Source organism: Trematomus bernacchii, unplaced genomic scaffold, assembly GCF_902827165.1.
Source record: "Trematomus bernacchii unplaced genomic scaffold, fTreBer1.1, whole genome shotgun sequence".
Taxonomy (NCBI): domain Eukaryota; kingdom Metazoa; phylum Chordata; class Actinopteri; order Perciformes; family Nototheniidae; genus Trematomus; species Trematomus bernacchii.
Window position 1 is genome coordinate 873,942 of NW_022987527.1, and position 17,915 is coordinate 891,856.

The window sequence follows — 17,915 nt, forward strand, 5'->3', positions numbered from 1 at the left end:
AAAACCACTTGTTATTGTCAAAACAGAACTTTGGAGTTTCTTTGGAAAAACATAGGAGTTTAATATGTCTATCAAATGATGCCATATATATATTTCTCTTTTTTAAATGAAGCAATTCGATTTATATACACCTTTCTAATTATTATATGCATTTTACAGCTTCACAACCCGTGAGCCTCCAAGAACCACCGATGACAGGTATTTATATTGACTCACACAGTATAGATGAAAAACCTTGTAAGCCATAAAAACAGTGGACTTTGAAAGCTTAATTTCATGCTGTTGAGACTATTTCCACTTGTTACAAAATACGGTTGTGTATGTTTGTATGTGTCTAAAATCTTCATATCTTAATTAATCCATTATTTTCTTCCGGCTTCAGCATGTCTGGCTTCTCTCCTGGTTTGCTGTGTTCTCCTGTCCTCACCCTCCTGCTAGCGGCGATGCTTTTGATACCTTGAAGCACATCTCGCCTGTGAGCCTGTGACTTAAGATTGTCATCGTCATAACTACACTGTAGCTATGTACGTATGACTAATAAAAGCCTTGAACCTTGAACCTCAGCTCATGACGGAACCCGTAATGCAGAGTTATTCAGCTGTTTTACATGTATTACGTTTCTTTTGTTGTTTTCTTTCTCTCGTTTTTTTCTCTAGTTATATACACAGATCAAAAATGTAACTCAAAAGGGTAAAACAAATATTGGTTACAACTGTATCACATTGTATAACAGCTTATGTAAAAGTCAATGAAATGCCTGCATAGAGTTGATGATGTTGTTACAATATATTTGTTATTGTGATCATGTCTGTCCGGGTCAAACTGATGATTGGGAGTTGATTATTATAACCATGTTTCCTTTTCTAGGTCCTCATTCCTCATGGAAATGACCACTTACATTTACATTATTTGCACAAAAACAATATTATTTTGGCGTTATTGATTGTTTTGAAATACAGTTACAAATGATTTTCAAATGTATGTAATAATTGAATTACTGTGCTCTGCCACTAGTTTTAGTGCTTCACTCATTTTTTAACAGGCCTGAAAACAAACTGCAGGCAATCAATGCCTAATATCAAATTACAATTAAAATCCTTCTTTGTATATATGTTGTAACGTTCGAAAGACCTAGGACATTAATTAAACAAAATTGTATTGGAATTATTGTGTTTCAAGCTTTTTGATCCATGAAGGCAGTTGATCAGTGTAACCACAGTTTTGTTATTATCTTTACTTCGAATTCTTATGGAAGTGTATTCAAATAAATTAGAAATATAAGATTCACTGCTTTTATAACTGGGTAATACAAAGGAAAGTTTAAGTGTGAGCCTTTATTTGTGTGCAAAGTGGTTGTTAGTTCACAACATTAGCATTTCTGAGAATATATAAATGTGTGCAACGACATGGTTTGGGTCGCGTTAGTTACAAAATGCTTGTTAGTATGTTGGATTGTGAAAGCGTATGTAGAAAATAAAAACTCACCGAGTGGAAGGCAGTCTTCTTTCTTTATCACTTGGTCCACATATCACATTTATCAGATGCCAGTCAGAAAAGCATGAACAGATCTCTTTTGGCCACTTGTTGGCAGCAGAAATAGACAAAACAATGAATTGGACACGATCAACACTTAAGTTGATTTGGTTAACTTGCTAGGAGCACAATTTTAATACATTTTAAAGACTTCATTTTGTATGGCAATGGAGGGTTTAGTTTGAATCCTTGTTAAATTGCATTTAACATGACCTACTTTCAGGATTAGTGGGCAGCTACTATACAGAACCCAGGGAGAAGTGTGGGGATCCCATGCCTTGCTCAATGCACTGTGATCGTCTCACAAGATACCCGATACTATTCAGTGAGTTTTTTTTCACTCGGCTTACTATACATGAAATTATTTTTATGATCTGTTTTCCTGAGATGATTCAATCACTTAAGTAGTATTATACTATTGTGAAGACCTCTTTTTTAATGTTATACGGGATTTATGGCATGACATATTGAGACTTTTATAGCAAACAATTAACTTTTAACAACATACTTGACCTTTCATGTGAAACTAAGCTATAAAATACATTTTAATGACCATGCCTGTGTGAATAAAACCTTTCATGGCACACATTCTATCACGTTTTTTATGATATTTCCAATACTATATTCTATAATACTATACATTTTATTTGGTATTTTACCAAATGCTGTGCTATGAATTTTTTTATTTACTTTTTGTTGTACTATATCCTGACCTTTTTGATACATGTTGGACATTGTAGGAGTTTTGTCATGATAATTTAGACATACTATACTATGATTTCCCCCATCTATTGTATGACTTTTCCATGATATTTTCAACATATTTCTCTGATGATGCTTACATTTGATGGTGTTTTTATCCCATACTCCCCACAGTAAGAGAAACCATTTGTGAATGTTTATGCTGACACTAAAGCCTGTAAAACATTTTATAAGTGAGCCCCAAGTAGAATATGAATCTGAAAATTAGCCTCATGTCACCTTTTGCATCCAGTTCTTCTACAAGCAAACGCAACATCCACTTTTACAAAAAGTAATCACATTTATTTGAATCATCTTACATGATCACCATATATTATGTCTAACCACTTTGATTTTCACATCACATGTTCTCATGCATCACTGATGCCCTCTGTTATACATCGCTCTAGCCTCTGGGTATATGGAATACACCATAAAAGGAAAGACATTTGTGCTACACAATGTAGGCATGGCTTGGCCAGTTCTGGCTCCTTGGTAGTTATCTTTGTCTCTCTGTCTGCCCCGGGAAATCACAGTTGTGTAAGAGAGTCTCTGAATCCAATTTCTAAAACTTAGTCCAGGTTCCGGTGTGTCTCTGTGCCGGTCCAAGCTGTGGCTCCAGGCGCCGCCGCACCGCTAGCCGATGGTGACACCGAAGCCACACTGGAACTTGTTCTTGCGGTGGTTGAGGAAAGCACCGAGAGCCAGAGTGAGGGGCAGCGGCAGCAGTTTCTTTTCCAGGGTAGCCCCAACCATCCAGTTACTATCAACCGTGCCTGAGGAGAGGAAGAGCACATTTTTTTAAAGAGAAAATCTATATTTATTTTTGCCATTTTCTAAATGAATAGTCATTTAATTTGTGTGGCTATGGGTGTATTAATACTGGATTTATTTACCTTTAAAGAGCAAGTTAGCTTTGGGAACGTCCAACTGGTAACCAAAGGACGCCGTGGTTTCTTGCATCCTTGTGTTGGCTTCAAATTCAACTCCCATCTGCAACTGTATTAGAAGATAAAAGTTAGAGAATAGATTTAAATGTTTTCATGTTTGTCGTAAAACAATACACACTAAAGGGCTTTCTGAAAAACGTATGCTTTAAGTGAAAAATCGGAATGTGAAACAAAATGCTCCATTTGAGAAGTTTTGGGGGATGAACGATGATGATTGATACACAGAAACTCAGAATTATAAACACACACACACACACACTATTACTAATCTCAGGTACCTGATCATTGGCTTTGTGATAGTATGTAGCATGCGCTCCTGCTCCTCCCAAAGTCAATGTAGCTATGAAGTTGTCCCCTGGGGAGAAATAAAGGATTGAGAATCTATCACAGAGGTAACATAAGAATGCAATTAGATTTGGCACCACTTGGTCCATATCACACTACAGAAGAGTGATTAAATGAACTAACCATAATGAAGGACAATGTGCTAAATGAACAGGTAAATATAAGATTGAGAGAGTGACAGAGCAGGGATTTACCTGTGTACCTGCCCAACAGGGAGGTGACGGCCCCTTCCTCCCCCGGTCTTCTGTGGTACACCAGCTCTCCACCCATAGCCAGAGCTGGTGTGATGGACTGCAGATAGTGGCTCACCAAAATGCCTGAGGGAAAACAGGAAAAGAGATTCAAATGATGTACACAGTATGGTCTCTTATCATCTGTATTTGTAGTATGGACATCCTGAATTAAACTGTGTGGAGTTGCTGGCAGGTTATTTCAATAATCAACGAGAGAAACTTGACAACCTGCCAAAATTAAACTTAGCTGTTATCTGGTTAGTGCTCTCTGTAGCTAGTGTCTATAATCTGCCAAAGGTTGTTTTTGAGGGGAAAAGCTCGTAACACTGCGAGTTATTCTGTAGTCACAACAACTCCAACAAAGTTTGACTTCATCCCTATAACAGATCCTGTCATGCAAAATACAGGAGAGACAACTTTTCCTATCATGACTTAAAAGTGAATATTCTTGAATCAGGACCTGCAGCACTTTGATCAAGTAGTTTGTAAAAAGATTAGTATGGGCTACAACAAACCCCTCTGTGGACTTTATTATGAGGAATTAGAAAAAACGAAACCATACCAGATCCAACAAGTACATCTGGATTTCCGAGCGTCACGGCAGAGGTGAAGTTTTCCCCGCGCCACTCCATGTCACACTGCCAGTTCACAAACTTATGCTGCTGGGTCTAAAATACACAAAAAGGGGGACAGACTGAAATTACAAAGTAAGTGACGCTGAAAGCTGAAAAAAGACAAAACATCGGCAAGTCTACATACCTGGATGGCTATTTTGGAGCGTACTGCAGACGTAAGCTGGTGGATGATTTGAGCATTCACACTACCAGTGTTGTCCATATCTCCAACCATAACTGGGAATGACTGAGGGGAGTAAATACATGTATTAGTTTTAAATTCATGTGAATAACATGTGAAACCTTGTAGCCAAGCTGGGGGCTGAATATCTTCCTGACTAGGGCTGCAAGATTTTGGAAAAAACTGACAATGCTAAAAAAATATTCAGCGATATGTATGTAAAAATACTGGAAATGTTGTCTAAATAGCAACAAAATACCAGTTTTTGGTCAATATCATCCCATCTGTAGCTGAAATATTGCCATAACCCTGATATGACATGTTATTTTTGCAACCATATCTTCCTGTTTTTTTATAAATTGATTAAAATGATTGTGATTGGTGGATCCCTGTGTGTGCAGAATCCTTCTGTTACTCACAAGTTACAAAATCAGAGTGTCCCAGAAATTAAATCGCAGTAAATGTGTTATGACACAGACCAAATAGCATCACATGTTTGAATAACTTTGTTTTACTTGACATTACTGTGATGTGACTATTGCACATGCACATATTGCAATGTTGATGCTTAAACACCGTTTTATGCTGCCTTTACCTAAAGCATTGTAAATGTTGTTGAGCAAATACAAATTACTTGTGTGATCCTTGTAGGCAAAGCACTAAAACTGATGTAAAGTTGTTATTGAAACCTGTTATTCAGCGTTGAATACAAAGGAGGTCATTAAAAGAGATAAAGCTTAACCTCTAACCAACAAAAGACTGTCTAAGCCCAAGTCCTAAATGTCAACAACACTTTAAAGGTCCTGACACACCAAACTGACACCAAAGAACACGTCCCGACGGAATGTCGCCTCACGTCTCCTGCGTCTTGACCATGTTTCGCACTGGAACACACCGCAAAGACTTCAGCCAACGGCCAAGTTACACGTACGAACTTGCGCATGCGTGAGTGGCAATAACTCTCCTTACCAGCAGGCGGCGGTAGTGTGTATTCGTCATTCAAAAGAGGCAACAACCGGAAGACAGTCTGTGTCATACACCGAGAGAAGAAGAACAGACTGCGTGATATAAACAAACAACAAATAGCGTGTGTGTTCCATTTTCACTCTACAGCGAGAAGCTCATGGGGCTTTCCCGAACCTGTGTCGAGAGCTGGAGTTAAATGAAATCTCAGATTTGCCTTCTTAATAGTTTGTTTGGGTCCCTCACTTCCGTTTCACTTCTCATGCACTGATTCGCTAAGCTGAACAGCCAATCAGAGTGATTTCTTTAGCCGACGGCCTTTTACCGACAGCCTACCGATTCAACATGTCGAATCGGCAGCGGAAGGTGTCGGCACGGCCGAAAAGACACGACGGGGCGGGACACACCAAGACACACCTATCTGAGTAGGGCGACACGACGCTTATCGACGGCCCGACATCTATCGACGGCCGAAATTGGCTTGGTGTGTAAGGGACTTAAGAGTTTATTAAAGAGATGATCATTACCTCTGCTGGTCCAGTCTGTTTACTGCCTACGTAGGTGGATCCAAATCGATAACCAGAATCACCAAGAGTACTGAGGGTAACCGTATGGCAGACCTGGAAGTGGTTACTCAGACCCTTGTTGACCACTAACCGCACCCCATCCATCTGCAGAGGGTACACCTCTGAAACAGAGATAGGGCAGAAGAAGATTACAGACCATACCTATATCTAATAAGTGATCTTATTAAATACCATTAGTAATACTTTAAAGGTCACCTATTGTGCAAAATCCACTTTTTCATGTATATACATCAACGTGTGTCCCCTCTGTGTAAAGAAAGTTTCAGGAAAAAAGATTCCCTCACCGTCCATTTATATAAAAACCTGTCTGAAAATGAGCTGATCAGATTTTGGCCTCTTTATGATGTCATAACGATTTGTTGGCTTGTGTAACCATTAGCCAATCACCAACCAAGGTAACCCCCCCCCCCCCCCCACCTTATCACCTGAATCTCCTCCTAGAGCACCATTGTGGTCTTTTTAACCAAATATCTCTCAGAGGGGCGTGGGGAGTGGCTCCTTATTTTCATCTAAAGTAACAGAGAATCAGCACTTTTGAAACAGGGCTCAAACAGAGGGGATTATGGGATGCTACAATGCAATGATCTGTTTGGTGTTTCAAGCCAAACACTTCAGAGACATGTTTGTATATCTGAGACCTATAATATATTGATGAAAAAGAGTATAATAAGAGACCTAAAGTGGAACAAATGTTGACAAAAAAAATGTCATTACTTGGGGATCACACAAAAAAAATTTCTTACCTTTACATTTGCGGTGGCACTCCTCATATGTGCCAGGATTTGGGAGAGGGGAGTCTGCATCTGCTGTCTGCTGGTCAGACGTAGCAGGGACGGAAGACACCGAGGGCATGGTGAACCCTAGAGGGTCGGACCCCAGCCCCGGGACCCCTGGACTACCTCCAGCTGCAGCTGGGGCAGGACTGGGGGAGGCGGCAGCCAACACACTGCCCATACTCTGAGACTGTGACAGACTGGGAGAGAGATAATACAGAATCAGAATAACTTTATTCGTCCTACAGAGGGGAAATGTACATTGTTACAGCAAGTAAAGAGCCAAAGATAGCTTAATATTGATTAAGAAGCATGCATCATAATATTAAAGATAAAAGTAGAAATTACACAATTACAGTAAATACAGTAGAATTATATAATTAATGATATTAATGTCATTAACTACAACACAGCTCCAGGTTACTTCGTTAAATAATATGTCACATTTGCAGTATTAGATTGCAAGGATTAAACATGAAGATGCAAGTGTTCTGTTATGCAAACAATAAACCCTAAATACCACAATTACCCCCACACAGTACTTCCAATGCACAGTTAGCGCCACAATAGTTAGCTCACTTGCAAGCTCCAGTGATCTGTCAAGAGTCCTCCTGACAGTAAGTAACGTAAGGTTGGTTTGTTGTAGCTAAGGCCCAGCGTTGTCAAACTCTCAATATATAAAATACAACTTTAATATGTTACAATACAACTGCAAGAAATATCGAACAGGAGCTTGTTGTTTACTACAGAGGACACCTTTGGAGATAAGCCGGTAAAACTATCCGCTTGCAGCAATTAACCTGTGAGCTTCATGCAGGCTAGCAGGGTTGGTTGGTTGGTTAGCTAGCTAGGTAGCCATGTGGATTCGAGCACGAGATCTTTAAGTCTTCACGGCACCACTTCAAGGAAAATATGGTAATAGAGAGTAAGATATGTGGCGTGTTTACAATCAAATTAACCCCTCATAAAAGTACTAATGCCATGTTAAGGTTTACTCACGCTGAAGGTTTGGGTCCAGGGGTAGGTTCAACACCGGTAAAGTTCACCACAACGTCCGTGACCGTGTTTGACAAGGGCCCGCCTATTTCGCGTAACTCGTCCACCGATTGGTTAATGTACATCCTACTTCAACCCTGATTGGCTGACAACAAAGCTGGGACAGCCCCCTCCGGACGACGTATCACGGTGTTCATTCGCTTAACATTTATTTAATTCTATCTCCGACTGAATGACATTCCAAGGGTACAACTATGTTACGGGCAGTAGCTCATCATTCAATTTACAAATAATATACTTTAGTTTTCAACTAAAATTGAATAAGATGAGGGGTTACCAGAGGTGAACTGAACTGATCAAATGCAATATTACCTTATGTGCAATGAAGAAGTGCAACATCGGTGGTTCTGTATCCTTAATCAATAACTTCTACTTTGGTGAAAACCTTAAGACACACATTTTAGATGTCACACTAGCATTCTGCTCTAAGAAAAAGGCATGACTTAACACAAAAGATAGTGTCATTTTAGGAAGAAACGGTAGTCCCATGTGCCTAAACATACACTATACATTTAGTTTGATTAAATGGCAGAATTTCAGAGACTACATGGAGCACAATAACAATGATAAGCACACATATACAGTACCAAATATTTGACATGCATATATTTGATAAATACAAGTGTGATAGCTATTTTAAATTGTTCACATGATCTAAACACACTTACCATTAGATATTTGCTCAAAGTAAATCCTTTTTTAGATTTCAAGACTAACCCTAACGAGCAGAACAAAATTAAAATAAAAACAACAGGAGTTAGTCAGTTGGGAGTTTTTATTTGTTTTAGGCGCTGGCATCGACACAATTAACAGAAAAATGGTTGTCTGTTTTCTTCACTTAAAGCATCTGGTCATCAAGTCATTAAGATATTATTTTCTCCAGAATACAGTTTGGAACAAAATGGTTTCAGGTTACAAACCCTTAAAATGGTCATGAAATGAAGAGTTGCCTGCAACGAGGTAAAAAAATAAAAACGGGGAACCAAAAACAAGGGAACTGCAGAATCAGACATGCAGCTAGTTAATGCCAATTTCTACTTCAGAAGCTTTAGGAGAGGGCACACATGGGGCCTTCTCTGCTGGTGCTTAGCAGTAATGCAATTGTCAGCAAAGGAATCAATAAAAAAAGTATTCGTTTTCAATCTTAACTGCATCGTTCAAGACATTGTGCTAAAGTCAAGGAGTATATAATATATTCAGACAGCTGGTCATATTTACAATTTGTCTTTAGACAAATACATTTCTTTAGGAAGGAGAAACTGAAAAATCCTTTCTGCAAAAACATACTGAAACTAATAGGGTGCCGATTTACCTACAATTCAACCTTTGTTCAAGAGTCTGGGCAAAATAGAGGTTTGACGTTTGATTAAAGGGACAGTGTGTAGGATTTGACGCCATCTGGCTATGGGGTTAGATTCAACCGACTGAGTACCCCTCCTTTTCCAAGAGGACCCACTTCCTATGTAGATAGTCAAACAAAAACATAGGTATGAATATTATATTCCATTTATGCTAACAATTACCCTTAAAAATTCTACACACTGGCCCTTTAAGGCACTTTGGAGGGAAGAAGGTACACAGTATCGACATTGAAAAGACCGAAGAAGTTGGCTGGTTTCATCGAGTTAACTAAGGCCCCTCTCGTCCTGTTAATTACCAATGACCTCAAAACCAGAAAAAGGCTGTCTATGGATTTTTTAAAAAGGGATCAAAGAAACAAATACTGACTTGTCATAATTTGATCTGTGCTTCTACAAAACGCGCCATTATCACCGACATTACACTGCCGCCATCTTTTAACCTCCTTTTCTCGGCAGTAAACACTTTAATATAAAAAAAGTAGCCATTTCACTCAACAATGTCACAGGTGCTCGCCTGCAGCATCATATCAGCTCTCTTTAAAACATCACTCGGCAGAGTGGTCGTTTTGGTTTCTGAAGCAATATCTTTTCTTACTTTTAAATCTTTGTCTATTCTTCCTGCTTTGGTTCCCTTTTGAAGCAAAAATTGGTTAAACTATGGATGTGGAAAGTCTGCCTTTTAACCACTGCATCCCTAAATGACTGCAGAACATTTTTCGGGGAAAATGCTATAATAACCAACTGGAATGACGACAAAAGTTACAAAAGAAAAACATTCAGTGGCAACGTTATTAGGTAAACCAACTCATACATGCAAATATCTAAATCAGCCACTCAATGCATAAGCATGGTCAAACAGTTAAGTTGTCGGGACCAAATATCTTGATGGGAGAAGAAAAGTGAATGTGGAATGATTGTTGGTGCTAACCTCCAGGGATTTCACACATATCAACGAGTGGCATCTGTGACAGCCAAATTGTCTTATTCATGAAAGGTCAGAGGAGTGTGGCAGGACCGGTTCAAGCCGACAGTAACAAATAACCATGTGTAACCAAGGTATGCTAACAAAGAAAACTGCGTCTCGACGAGACAGGTTCACCAGCATTGCAAAGCAGCCGATTGGAAAAGTGTTGCCTTGCCATTGAGATATTCGGGTCAGATTCGGCGAACCCATGAAACAAACATTTCGGATAAAAGTAATTCTAACTTTCTTTATGACAAAGTCTTCTCTAAATGTTGTCATCTATGTGCATCTCATTATGGCCAGTTTACCCTTCTTCTAATGGCCATTTCTTTTATGGATCCCTTGCCTCAACACAGACCACGACATTTCAAACAAGAGCCGAGCTAAATGGCCTCCCACAGTCACAAGATCTCAATTCAGCAGAGCACTTTTAAGAGAAGGTTAAACAATCTACAGCACGAGTGGGTATTGGACCAATCTGCAGCAACAGCATGAGGCCGTCATGTCAACATGAACCAATCTCTTGAGGAATGTTGCCAGAACCTCCCTGCCATCAAATAAAGTAGCCACTGAGTGTAAATTGTTAACAATAAAAAGGGGTTCCCAAAGCCTCTGGTCAAGGGCATGTCCGCAGGATGTGCACACTGCCATATGTAGTTCATCTGCACAGAGAGAATGTGAGCAGGCTCTATGGCTCCAGGTCTACCTTTGGTTTCACATTTTCATTCTCAAAGCAAAGTACAAAAAAAGTTGTTAATGACAACTTTCATCTATAGTTGAGTGGCTGATTTCAATAACAGACCTAAGCAACAGCCCATATCACATGTCCATCTCTGTCAGCGTGGCTGAGAGTTCAACTGATTGAAGTGGCAGTTTACCTTAAAGTGTGCAGACAAAACTGGAGATAGCTGTAAACTCATACTGGAGTGAAAATAAATCAAAATAAAAGACCATCTTGGTGGCAAAACGGGGAAGAGAAATCATCACTTGGAATCTTGTGTGATGCATAGCCAATATTGTGTGATGAGTGCCAGTCGCCTTGATTCTGAAAATAAAAACAAAAGCGGAGTTAGTATTTATGCTTTAGAAAAACGTGCAGAGAAGGCGGCTGGCTGTGTGCGCTTATCAGCTCTGTGCAAATCTATGTTGACTGCTGTTGTGCAGCCCCAGGAGGACAGCCCTTAACCTTTAAATCCTCTGAAACTGCAGGTAATCTTGTTGGCAGAGGATTCTATCAATTAGCAAGGTTGCTACTATTTGCTATTCATAAAAGGTAGAGTACTCAGATTCCACTGGTACGAACATACCAAAACATTGTGCACCAAGTTAAATGCAGTTGCACAGTTTCTCTTACTTTGTCTTGGTTATATTATTCTCCACTTTCTGGCTTATGAATGTTAAAAAAGCAGGTTTAACGCCACCAGTCAAGCTTTGAACAGGATATATATAGCTGGGCAGTCAAGTAAATAACAACCCTGTTCTTCTTGGAAGCATTAGAGGCAGCTTTACAGCTTCTTAAAACCAGCCACACAAAGCCCTAAATACTCTGCAGTGTCAGACTTAAATATGCAGCTGAATTATGACCCATGTAAGCAAGTGTTATCAGCAGATAATCCCCTGCTCAAGATGTGTGTCTGATGATAAGACAGGTAAAACTGGGGTTACAACACCATTTCAGCTTTGAAAAGGTGTGTTTTTAAAATCAAGGATTGCAAAATGGGAAACTGACCATTTACTCAGATTCCTCCCAGTTCCTTGTTTCGGCCCCCGATCTCAAGTTCGTCGTCTTCGGCATCGGGGTCAACGGAGTGAAACTCTGCCACATACAGGCTCTTATCAATGCAGCTGGGGATGGGCTTGATGTCAGTGACCAGTTGATCCTCAATGTTCTTCAGGTTGTAGCGGTCCTCTGAAGTTATCAGGTTGATGGCCAGACCCAGGTGACCAAAACGCCCTGCGAGAGAAGAGACAGAGAAGCTGTTATAGATAGATAGTACATACTGATGTATGTACTGGAAGTAACAGTCAAACTGGACAGATTTTGAAAGAAGTTGAGGACTTATTAATTAGTCGTCATACCTGATCTGCCGATGCGATGCAGGTAGGTCTCTGCATTTTTAGGGAAGTCAAAGTTGATGACCACATTCACTGCCTGGATGTCAATTCCCCGAGTAAACAGATCTACAAGAAAGTACATATATTAGTCAACATTTCAACCATCAATTCATTTCAATTTCCACTTTACATTTTAATATATACTCTCGTCACATACCTGTGCAGACCAGGTTTCTGCACAATCCATTCCTGAAGTCGTGGAACACACGGTTCCTGTACTCCTGCATCATCTTTGCATGGATGTAGAAGCACGAGTATCCCAGCTGGGTGATTTTCTTGGCCAGAAGCTCAACCCGCTGGGTGGAGTTACAGAAGATGATGGACTGATTGATCTGAAGCTGTAATGAAAAATATAAAGATTAAATTAAAGGATGAAAAAAACATGTCTTTATGCTCCCAGCCTCAGGTATCCTGCGGCTTCGCTAAGTTAGAGTTCATTCTAGGATGGACAAAAAGGCAGTTTGTGTACGTTTTGTCAAATAAACCATAAAACCATCAATGATTGGAAAAATAATCTGTCTCGAAATTCAACCAGAAAGGGCAGAGAAACATTGCTTTTTAGGACAAGTTACAAATGTAGACTATTGAATGTCAAGAGCCGAATACTCACCCTAGAAAAGAGTGTGTTGAGACAGTGGACCTTTTGTCTTTCAGTCACATAAGCGTAGTACTGAGTGATGCCCTTCAAGGTCAGTTCCTCCATCAGGTTGATCTCATAAGGCTTCGACAGGTGCTTGCTCTGTAAACAACATTCATAGTGTGTTATGAAACCAAACGCTTTATTTTAAACATCTTTGGAGGACGGCATTGCTTCAGTGAGTCCTCACCATGAATTTTTGCACACTGATGGGGAACGTGGCAGAGTAAAGCAAGATCTGACGGTCCTTTGGCATGAAGCTGATGATATCTTCAATCAGGACCACAAAGTCCTGGGACAGCAGCTTATCTGCCTGAAGAAAGAAATATGAAATAATGAATGAAGAGGACCCGTTTATAAAACACAGTAAACAATATGGAAAAGCAAAACAATTCATTAAAGAGCCAAACCTACCTCATCCATCACAATCAGTTGGGCTCTGTCCATTTTTGCCACACCCTTCTTGATCAGGTCGAGGATCCTGCCTGGTGTAGCAATCACTACATGCACTATAGGGATATAGCAGAAATTGATTAGCAACAAAACTGAAGCCGGGGTGATTTTGTTGTTGTAATCATCAGGCACAAATGTGTGACAAGATAAACAAAACAAAAAAATCAATAAACCGTATTTAATGTATAGACTTGTATTTTATTATACATGTTGCATTGCTGGAGGAGCTCAGGTCAGAAGAATTTCATTGCCATTTCTACATTGTAGCTTACGTGCATATGACAATAAAACCTTTGAATCTCCTTTATTGAAAACGTTTATTTCCTTATCTTGAATATTAACGGCACAACCAATACCTGTCTCATCAAGACGCATGATGTCGTCCCTCAGGTTGGTGCCACCCGTGGTCGCCATCACCTTGACACCACCGAGGTGCTTGCTGAGCTGGATGCTGATCTGGCTCATCTGAAGGGCCAGCTCTCTTGTTGGCACCATTACTATGGCTGGATTGAGACAAAAATGGGAAGGGCTGATGAAATGCCAGGGTTGAGACGCATAGAGAATATTAAATAGAGTGGCATCAACCCAACAAAGAGGTATTTATAGTTTCCGATCAACAGTTATTTCCCCCGAAACTGAAATAAATTCTAATTTGGGAGAAAATAACAGGGGTCATGGCCATGTCTATATGCTGGAGAGATTGTGGATACAAAAAAAATCTATTTGGTTCAAATATACTTTATTCTTTTTTTACGGACACCATCTCTGCTGCTACAACACAGCTGTCCTTCAAATTCTGCTTCAGTTGAGGCAGCAGAAACTCACCCTGAATGTGATCCTTCTTCAGGTCTATCCTCTCCAGCAGAGGGATGAGGTAGGCTCCACTTTTTCCTGTGCCATTCTTAGCACGAGCCAAAATATCTCTGCCTGACAGAGCGATGGGGATACTCTCCTCCTGTTGGCGGAGAGAGAAGTCCAGTCAGTGCAATGGGCATGGTCAATTGGACATGACACATATTTGGTGAAACATACCAAAATAAAACAGTACGCACCACAAAGAAAGGCATCTATGAGTGCCATTATACTTTAATCTAAAAGTGTGCAATCTGTTGTTTAGGTATAGACAGACATACATTTTTGTGTGTGACCACATGCCTATAAGACCCTCGTCCTCGGCATTGACAATACAAGATAACAAGATTTCAGATGGCATGGTCAAATGACTCTGTTAGAGAGGAGGGTTATGTCAACATAAACAAGAAACTAAAAAGGGGCAGTGTTCTGGGTTTAACTGAGTGCAGTCAGATTCATAATTATGATTCATGTGAAAAGACCTGAGGAAACTTTTTAGGAAGCCTCAGAAAGAAATATACTAAAATAAGTATCACGCCTCAAAACCATGAGGGCTCCGTGTTATACATTTTCTTACCTGGACAGGGGACGGTTTCTCCCATCCCATTTCAAAGATGCCCATAAGCAGTTCGCGCTTTAGGCAGTAGTCTTCAAATTCATTTCCCTTAGTTGATGTCACATCCTGGGAGAACAAATCAGAAACATGAGATTACTGTTCAACAGGACCCAGAGGTTAATGGGACACCATTAGAAGGCAAAACGCATTAAAACATTCAAAATCCAACCGTAGTTTACCGAAGTTCTCATCCTGCAGTCCTTCGGAGGCAGGTCCAGGCACTTCTTCCAGTCATCACCAAATCTAAGTGTAAGAAATAACAATATTATAGCTTAATAAATGACACAAAAAGTAGGTCTCTGAAATATATAGAGCCCTTAAACTATTTACTTCCCATGTATATGATCAAGAATGGGGGAAGGGGCAGACAGAGCAGAACAATAACTGTGGAGTAACTTTTCCTTTAATGCAGAATTAGAGAATATGGAACTGGGGCTTACTTGATGCCCCCGCTGCTCTGAGGAATGCTGGTCTTCTTCTGGAGGGCAGACGACTGCTGGACACCCGAAAGGAGTCCCATCTGTCCTTTGAGCTGCCCATTTGCTGGTTTGTTCAATCCAATCATTGGGTTTGCTGTTCTTGCTGTAGCCATTGCATCAACATTCACTGGCAATTTTGCTTCAATGTGTTTTATTTGCCCACCCGTGTGTAAAAAAAAACAACTAAAAGCTGAAAAAATAACTTGTCTGATGATTTTTAAAGAATGTATTGCGTACACAATCTGACGTTAAGACCTCTTGAAAATTAGAGGTCTGCGTATGAATTATGTCTATTTACAAGACAACTCTCCAAAAAAGGGAGAAATTAACATTCATATGAATAAATAAATCAAGCATGTGACCAAAACATAAACTCTTTTCTTTCAAAATAGTTTTTCAGTACTTTTATCCTGGCTGTATAATTCAGAATTATCTTTTTGTGTTCTTCTGAGTATCTTGGCTTTTTAAATCCAAGTGCTATGTCTGTACATTCAAATTGGCCAGTAGTAAAATATATTCTGCTTGGTCACGTCTCAAGACTATTCTTATGATTCGTTTCTTTGTCATCAAAAGTCTTCAAATGTTTTTTGCTGGGGCTCGATACTGGCTCAAAAAGTCACTCCAGCAATGTTGTCCTAAAACATGGGACAGTCCACTCAAAATGTCTGTGGTAATCCTGTTCCGGTTTTCTTTAGGTCAGTGGCAAATGTTGAGATGATCGTCTGCAAAGTGCTTTGGGAATTGCAGCTCAACAGAAAAATCCAAGTTACCTGTCAGGCAATAAAACAAAAAAAAATCCATACAGGAAATCAGAACCAAACATTTCAGACATGTGCATGAGGAATAACCATCTTTGAGCTGCAATCCAAACAATACCCAGTAGCAAAATAACGTCAGAATCACAATAAGGTTTACTGCCATGGTGAGTGGTGCACTGCAGACAAGAGATAAAAGTACAGGCACTGGAAACATCAATAACATGATCAATTATTATACAAATATGTGCCAAAAAAATATGTTTTAAAATGAAAGCTGTTAAATTTTTGTGCGAAATTATCAAATAATTGGAATATGCTTTCTGCTGATCTTAAAACCTGCTCAGATGTTCACACTTGTTCCCCGATGTGCAAAACATTTTTTATTTTGGGAAACCAGTCTTCCCAACATTAAATTGTACTGTAATGTGAGATTTTAGTTTAAAAGTAAAATTATATTTACATATAACAATGGTCCTAGTATTTATATTTTATACAGCTGTATTTTGATATGGTTTTAATTGTCAGTGTGATGGGCACTAGGAAATGTTTTAAACTGTGTTAATTGTTATACGTGTCGACTGCAGACGGATATTAGCTTTTAGCTATAATCTGGCATGTAGCCCATGTTCTCCTTGAGATTAAAAGTACATGAATTAATGTACAATGCATGGTCCTTATTCAATAAAGATGCATAATAAAAGGAATGTGCAATAGTTCGGCAACAACAACACTAGACCGAAAAAACGGGCTTTAAAATTGACAGGCACCGTTAATGTTACATCGAAGTAATGTTTACAGAATTAACAGAGTTAAAACTATGGATTAAAGCAAACACTTTAAACACTAAAATCGCCATTAATAACGACTGTGCAAATGCGTCTTTGTTGTGATGCTAAGAGTAGAAGCTAACCTAAAGCTAACGCAGTTTGGGAGTTCAAATCAACTCAAAGTTAGCTAGTTAGCTCTGGACTTTTTCTTACATCTTTAATCTTTTGAACTAAAAGCAAAATAAACCAACCACCCGGTTATTGCTCAGTTTGCCATTTATTTCATAAACACCCCGTTGTTAATGCCGATGGCAAAGTTAGCTTGAAATAAGTTAGTTAGCAAGACTGTAAGCAGCGTACAAACTTTATGCATAGCAACGTGGCTTTAGCCGTTAAGCTAGCATGCTAACGCAAACTTGTCAAGTTACGTATTTAAGGGGACCTATTTTAAACATTTAATCGAGAAACAATATCCACAACCCCTAACAACCGTGGCTCTATTTTGTTTGATTGCTTCCGTTACTTCAACGATGTTATTCAACCCAAACAAAAGATTAAGTTAGCATGCTAGTGTTAGCTTAGCACAGTTAACATACACGGTTCTGTTAATCGATAATGAGAAAAGACTGTTTATCCAACCTGAGAGGCGATGCTAGCTTCACTTTGCTACTTCCACACACAGTTTCTCCTTGTTGTGTCGTTGCTTAACGTTTCGTCGACGGTTTAATTAAGTTCTGTAAATACTCGCTGTTTCGAGAAATCCATCGAGTTTTTGCTCTTTTGTCTCTTCTTTCGAAATATTGACAATTCAACATGGCCGCGCGTTCGTTTTTGGGCTGGTTGTTTGCTCCAAAGCACCTCCCACTGACCAATCAGAGCGCTGCTTTCAAATGTTGCTGTGTGTGGGACAAGCTGACAAAATCAAGACAAAGGTCGC

General features: G+C 39.5%; 2 protein-coding genes across 3 annotated transcripts; both read right to left on the reverse strand.

Moving 5' to 3' along the window:
- Window positions 1-2,552: 2,552 nt before the first annotated feature.
- tomm40 (translocase of outer mitochondrial membrane 40 homolog (yeast)) lies at window positions 2,553-7,985 on the reverse strand. Of its 2 annotated transcripts, none has more exons than XM_034121021.1 (9): window positions 7,920-7,985; window positions 6,891-7,120; window positions 6,088-6,248; window positions 4,562-4,663; window positions 4,365-4,470; window positions 3,764-3,886; window positions 3,503-3,579; window positions 3,171-3,273; window positions 2,553-3,050 (listed from the first exon to the last, which is right to left on the reverse strand). In XM_034121021.1, the coding sequence occupies exons 2-9, from the start codon at window positions 7,099-7,101 to the stop codon at window positions 2,911-2,913; spliced, it is 1,023 nt and encodes a 340-aa protein (XP_033976912.1). In that variant the 5' UTR covers window positions 7,102-7,120; window positions 7,920-7,985; the 3' UTR covers window positions 2,553-2,910. The 2 variants fall into 2 exon arrangements, with proteins under 2 accessions (XP_033976912.1, XP_033976918.1); XM_034121027.1 differs by lacking the exon at window positions 7,920-7,985 and adding an exon at window positions 7,500-7,606.
- Window positions 7,986-8,732: 747 nt separating this feature from the next.
- On the reverse strand, window positions 8,733-17,827 carry ddx61 (DEAD (Asp-Glu-Ala-Asp) box helicase 61). Its single transcript, XM_034120208.1, has 13 exons — window positions 17,618-17,827; window positions 15,415-16,223; window positions 15,154-15,217; window positions 14,936-15,040; window positions 14,332-14,461; window positions 13,863-14,009; window positions 13,468-13,562; window positions 13,244-13,366; window positions 13,027-13,155; window positions 12,574-12,754; window positions 12,381-12,482; window positions 12,030-12,255; window positions 8,733-11,348 (listed from the first exon to the last, which is right to left on the reverse strand). Exons 2-12 carry the CDS (start codon window positions 15,564-15,566, stop codon window positions 12,038-12,040), a joined length of 1,446 nt encoding a protein of 481 aa, XP_033976099.1. The 5' UTR covers window positions 15,567-16,223; window positions 17,618-17,827; the 3' UTR covers window positions 8,733-11,348; window positions 12,030-12,037.
- Between the last annotated feature and the right edge of the window lie 88 nt (window positions 17,828-17,915).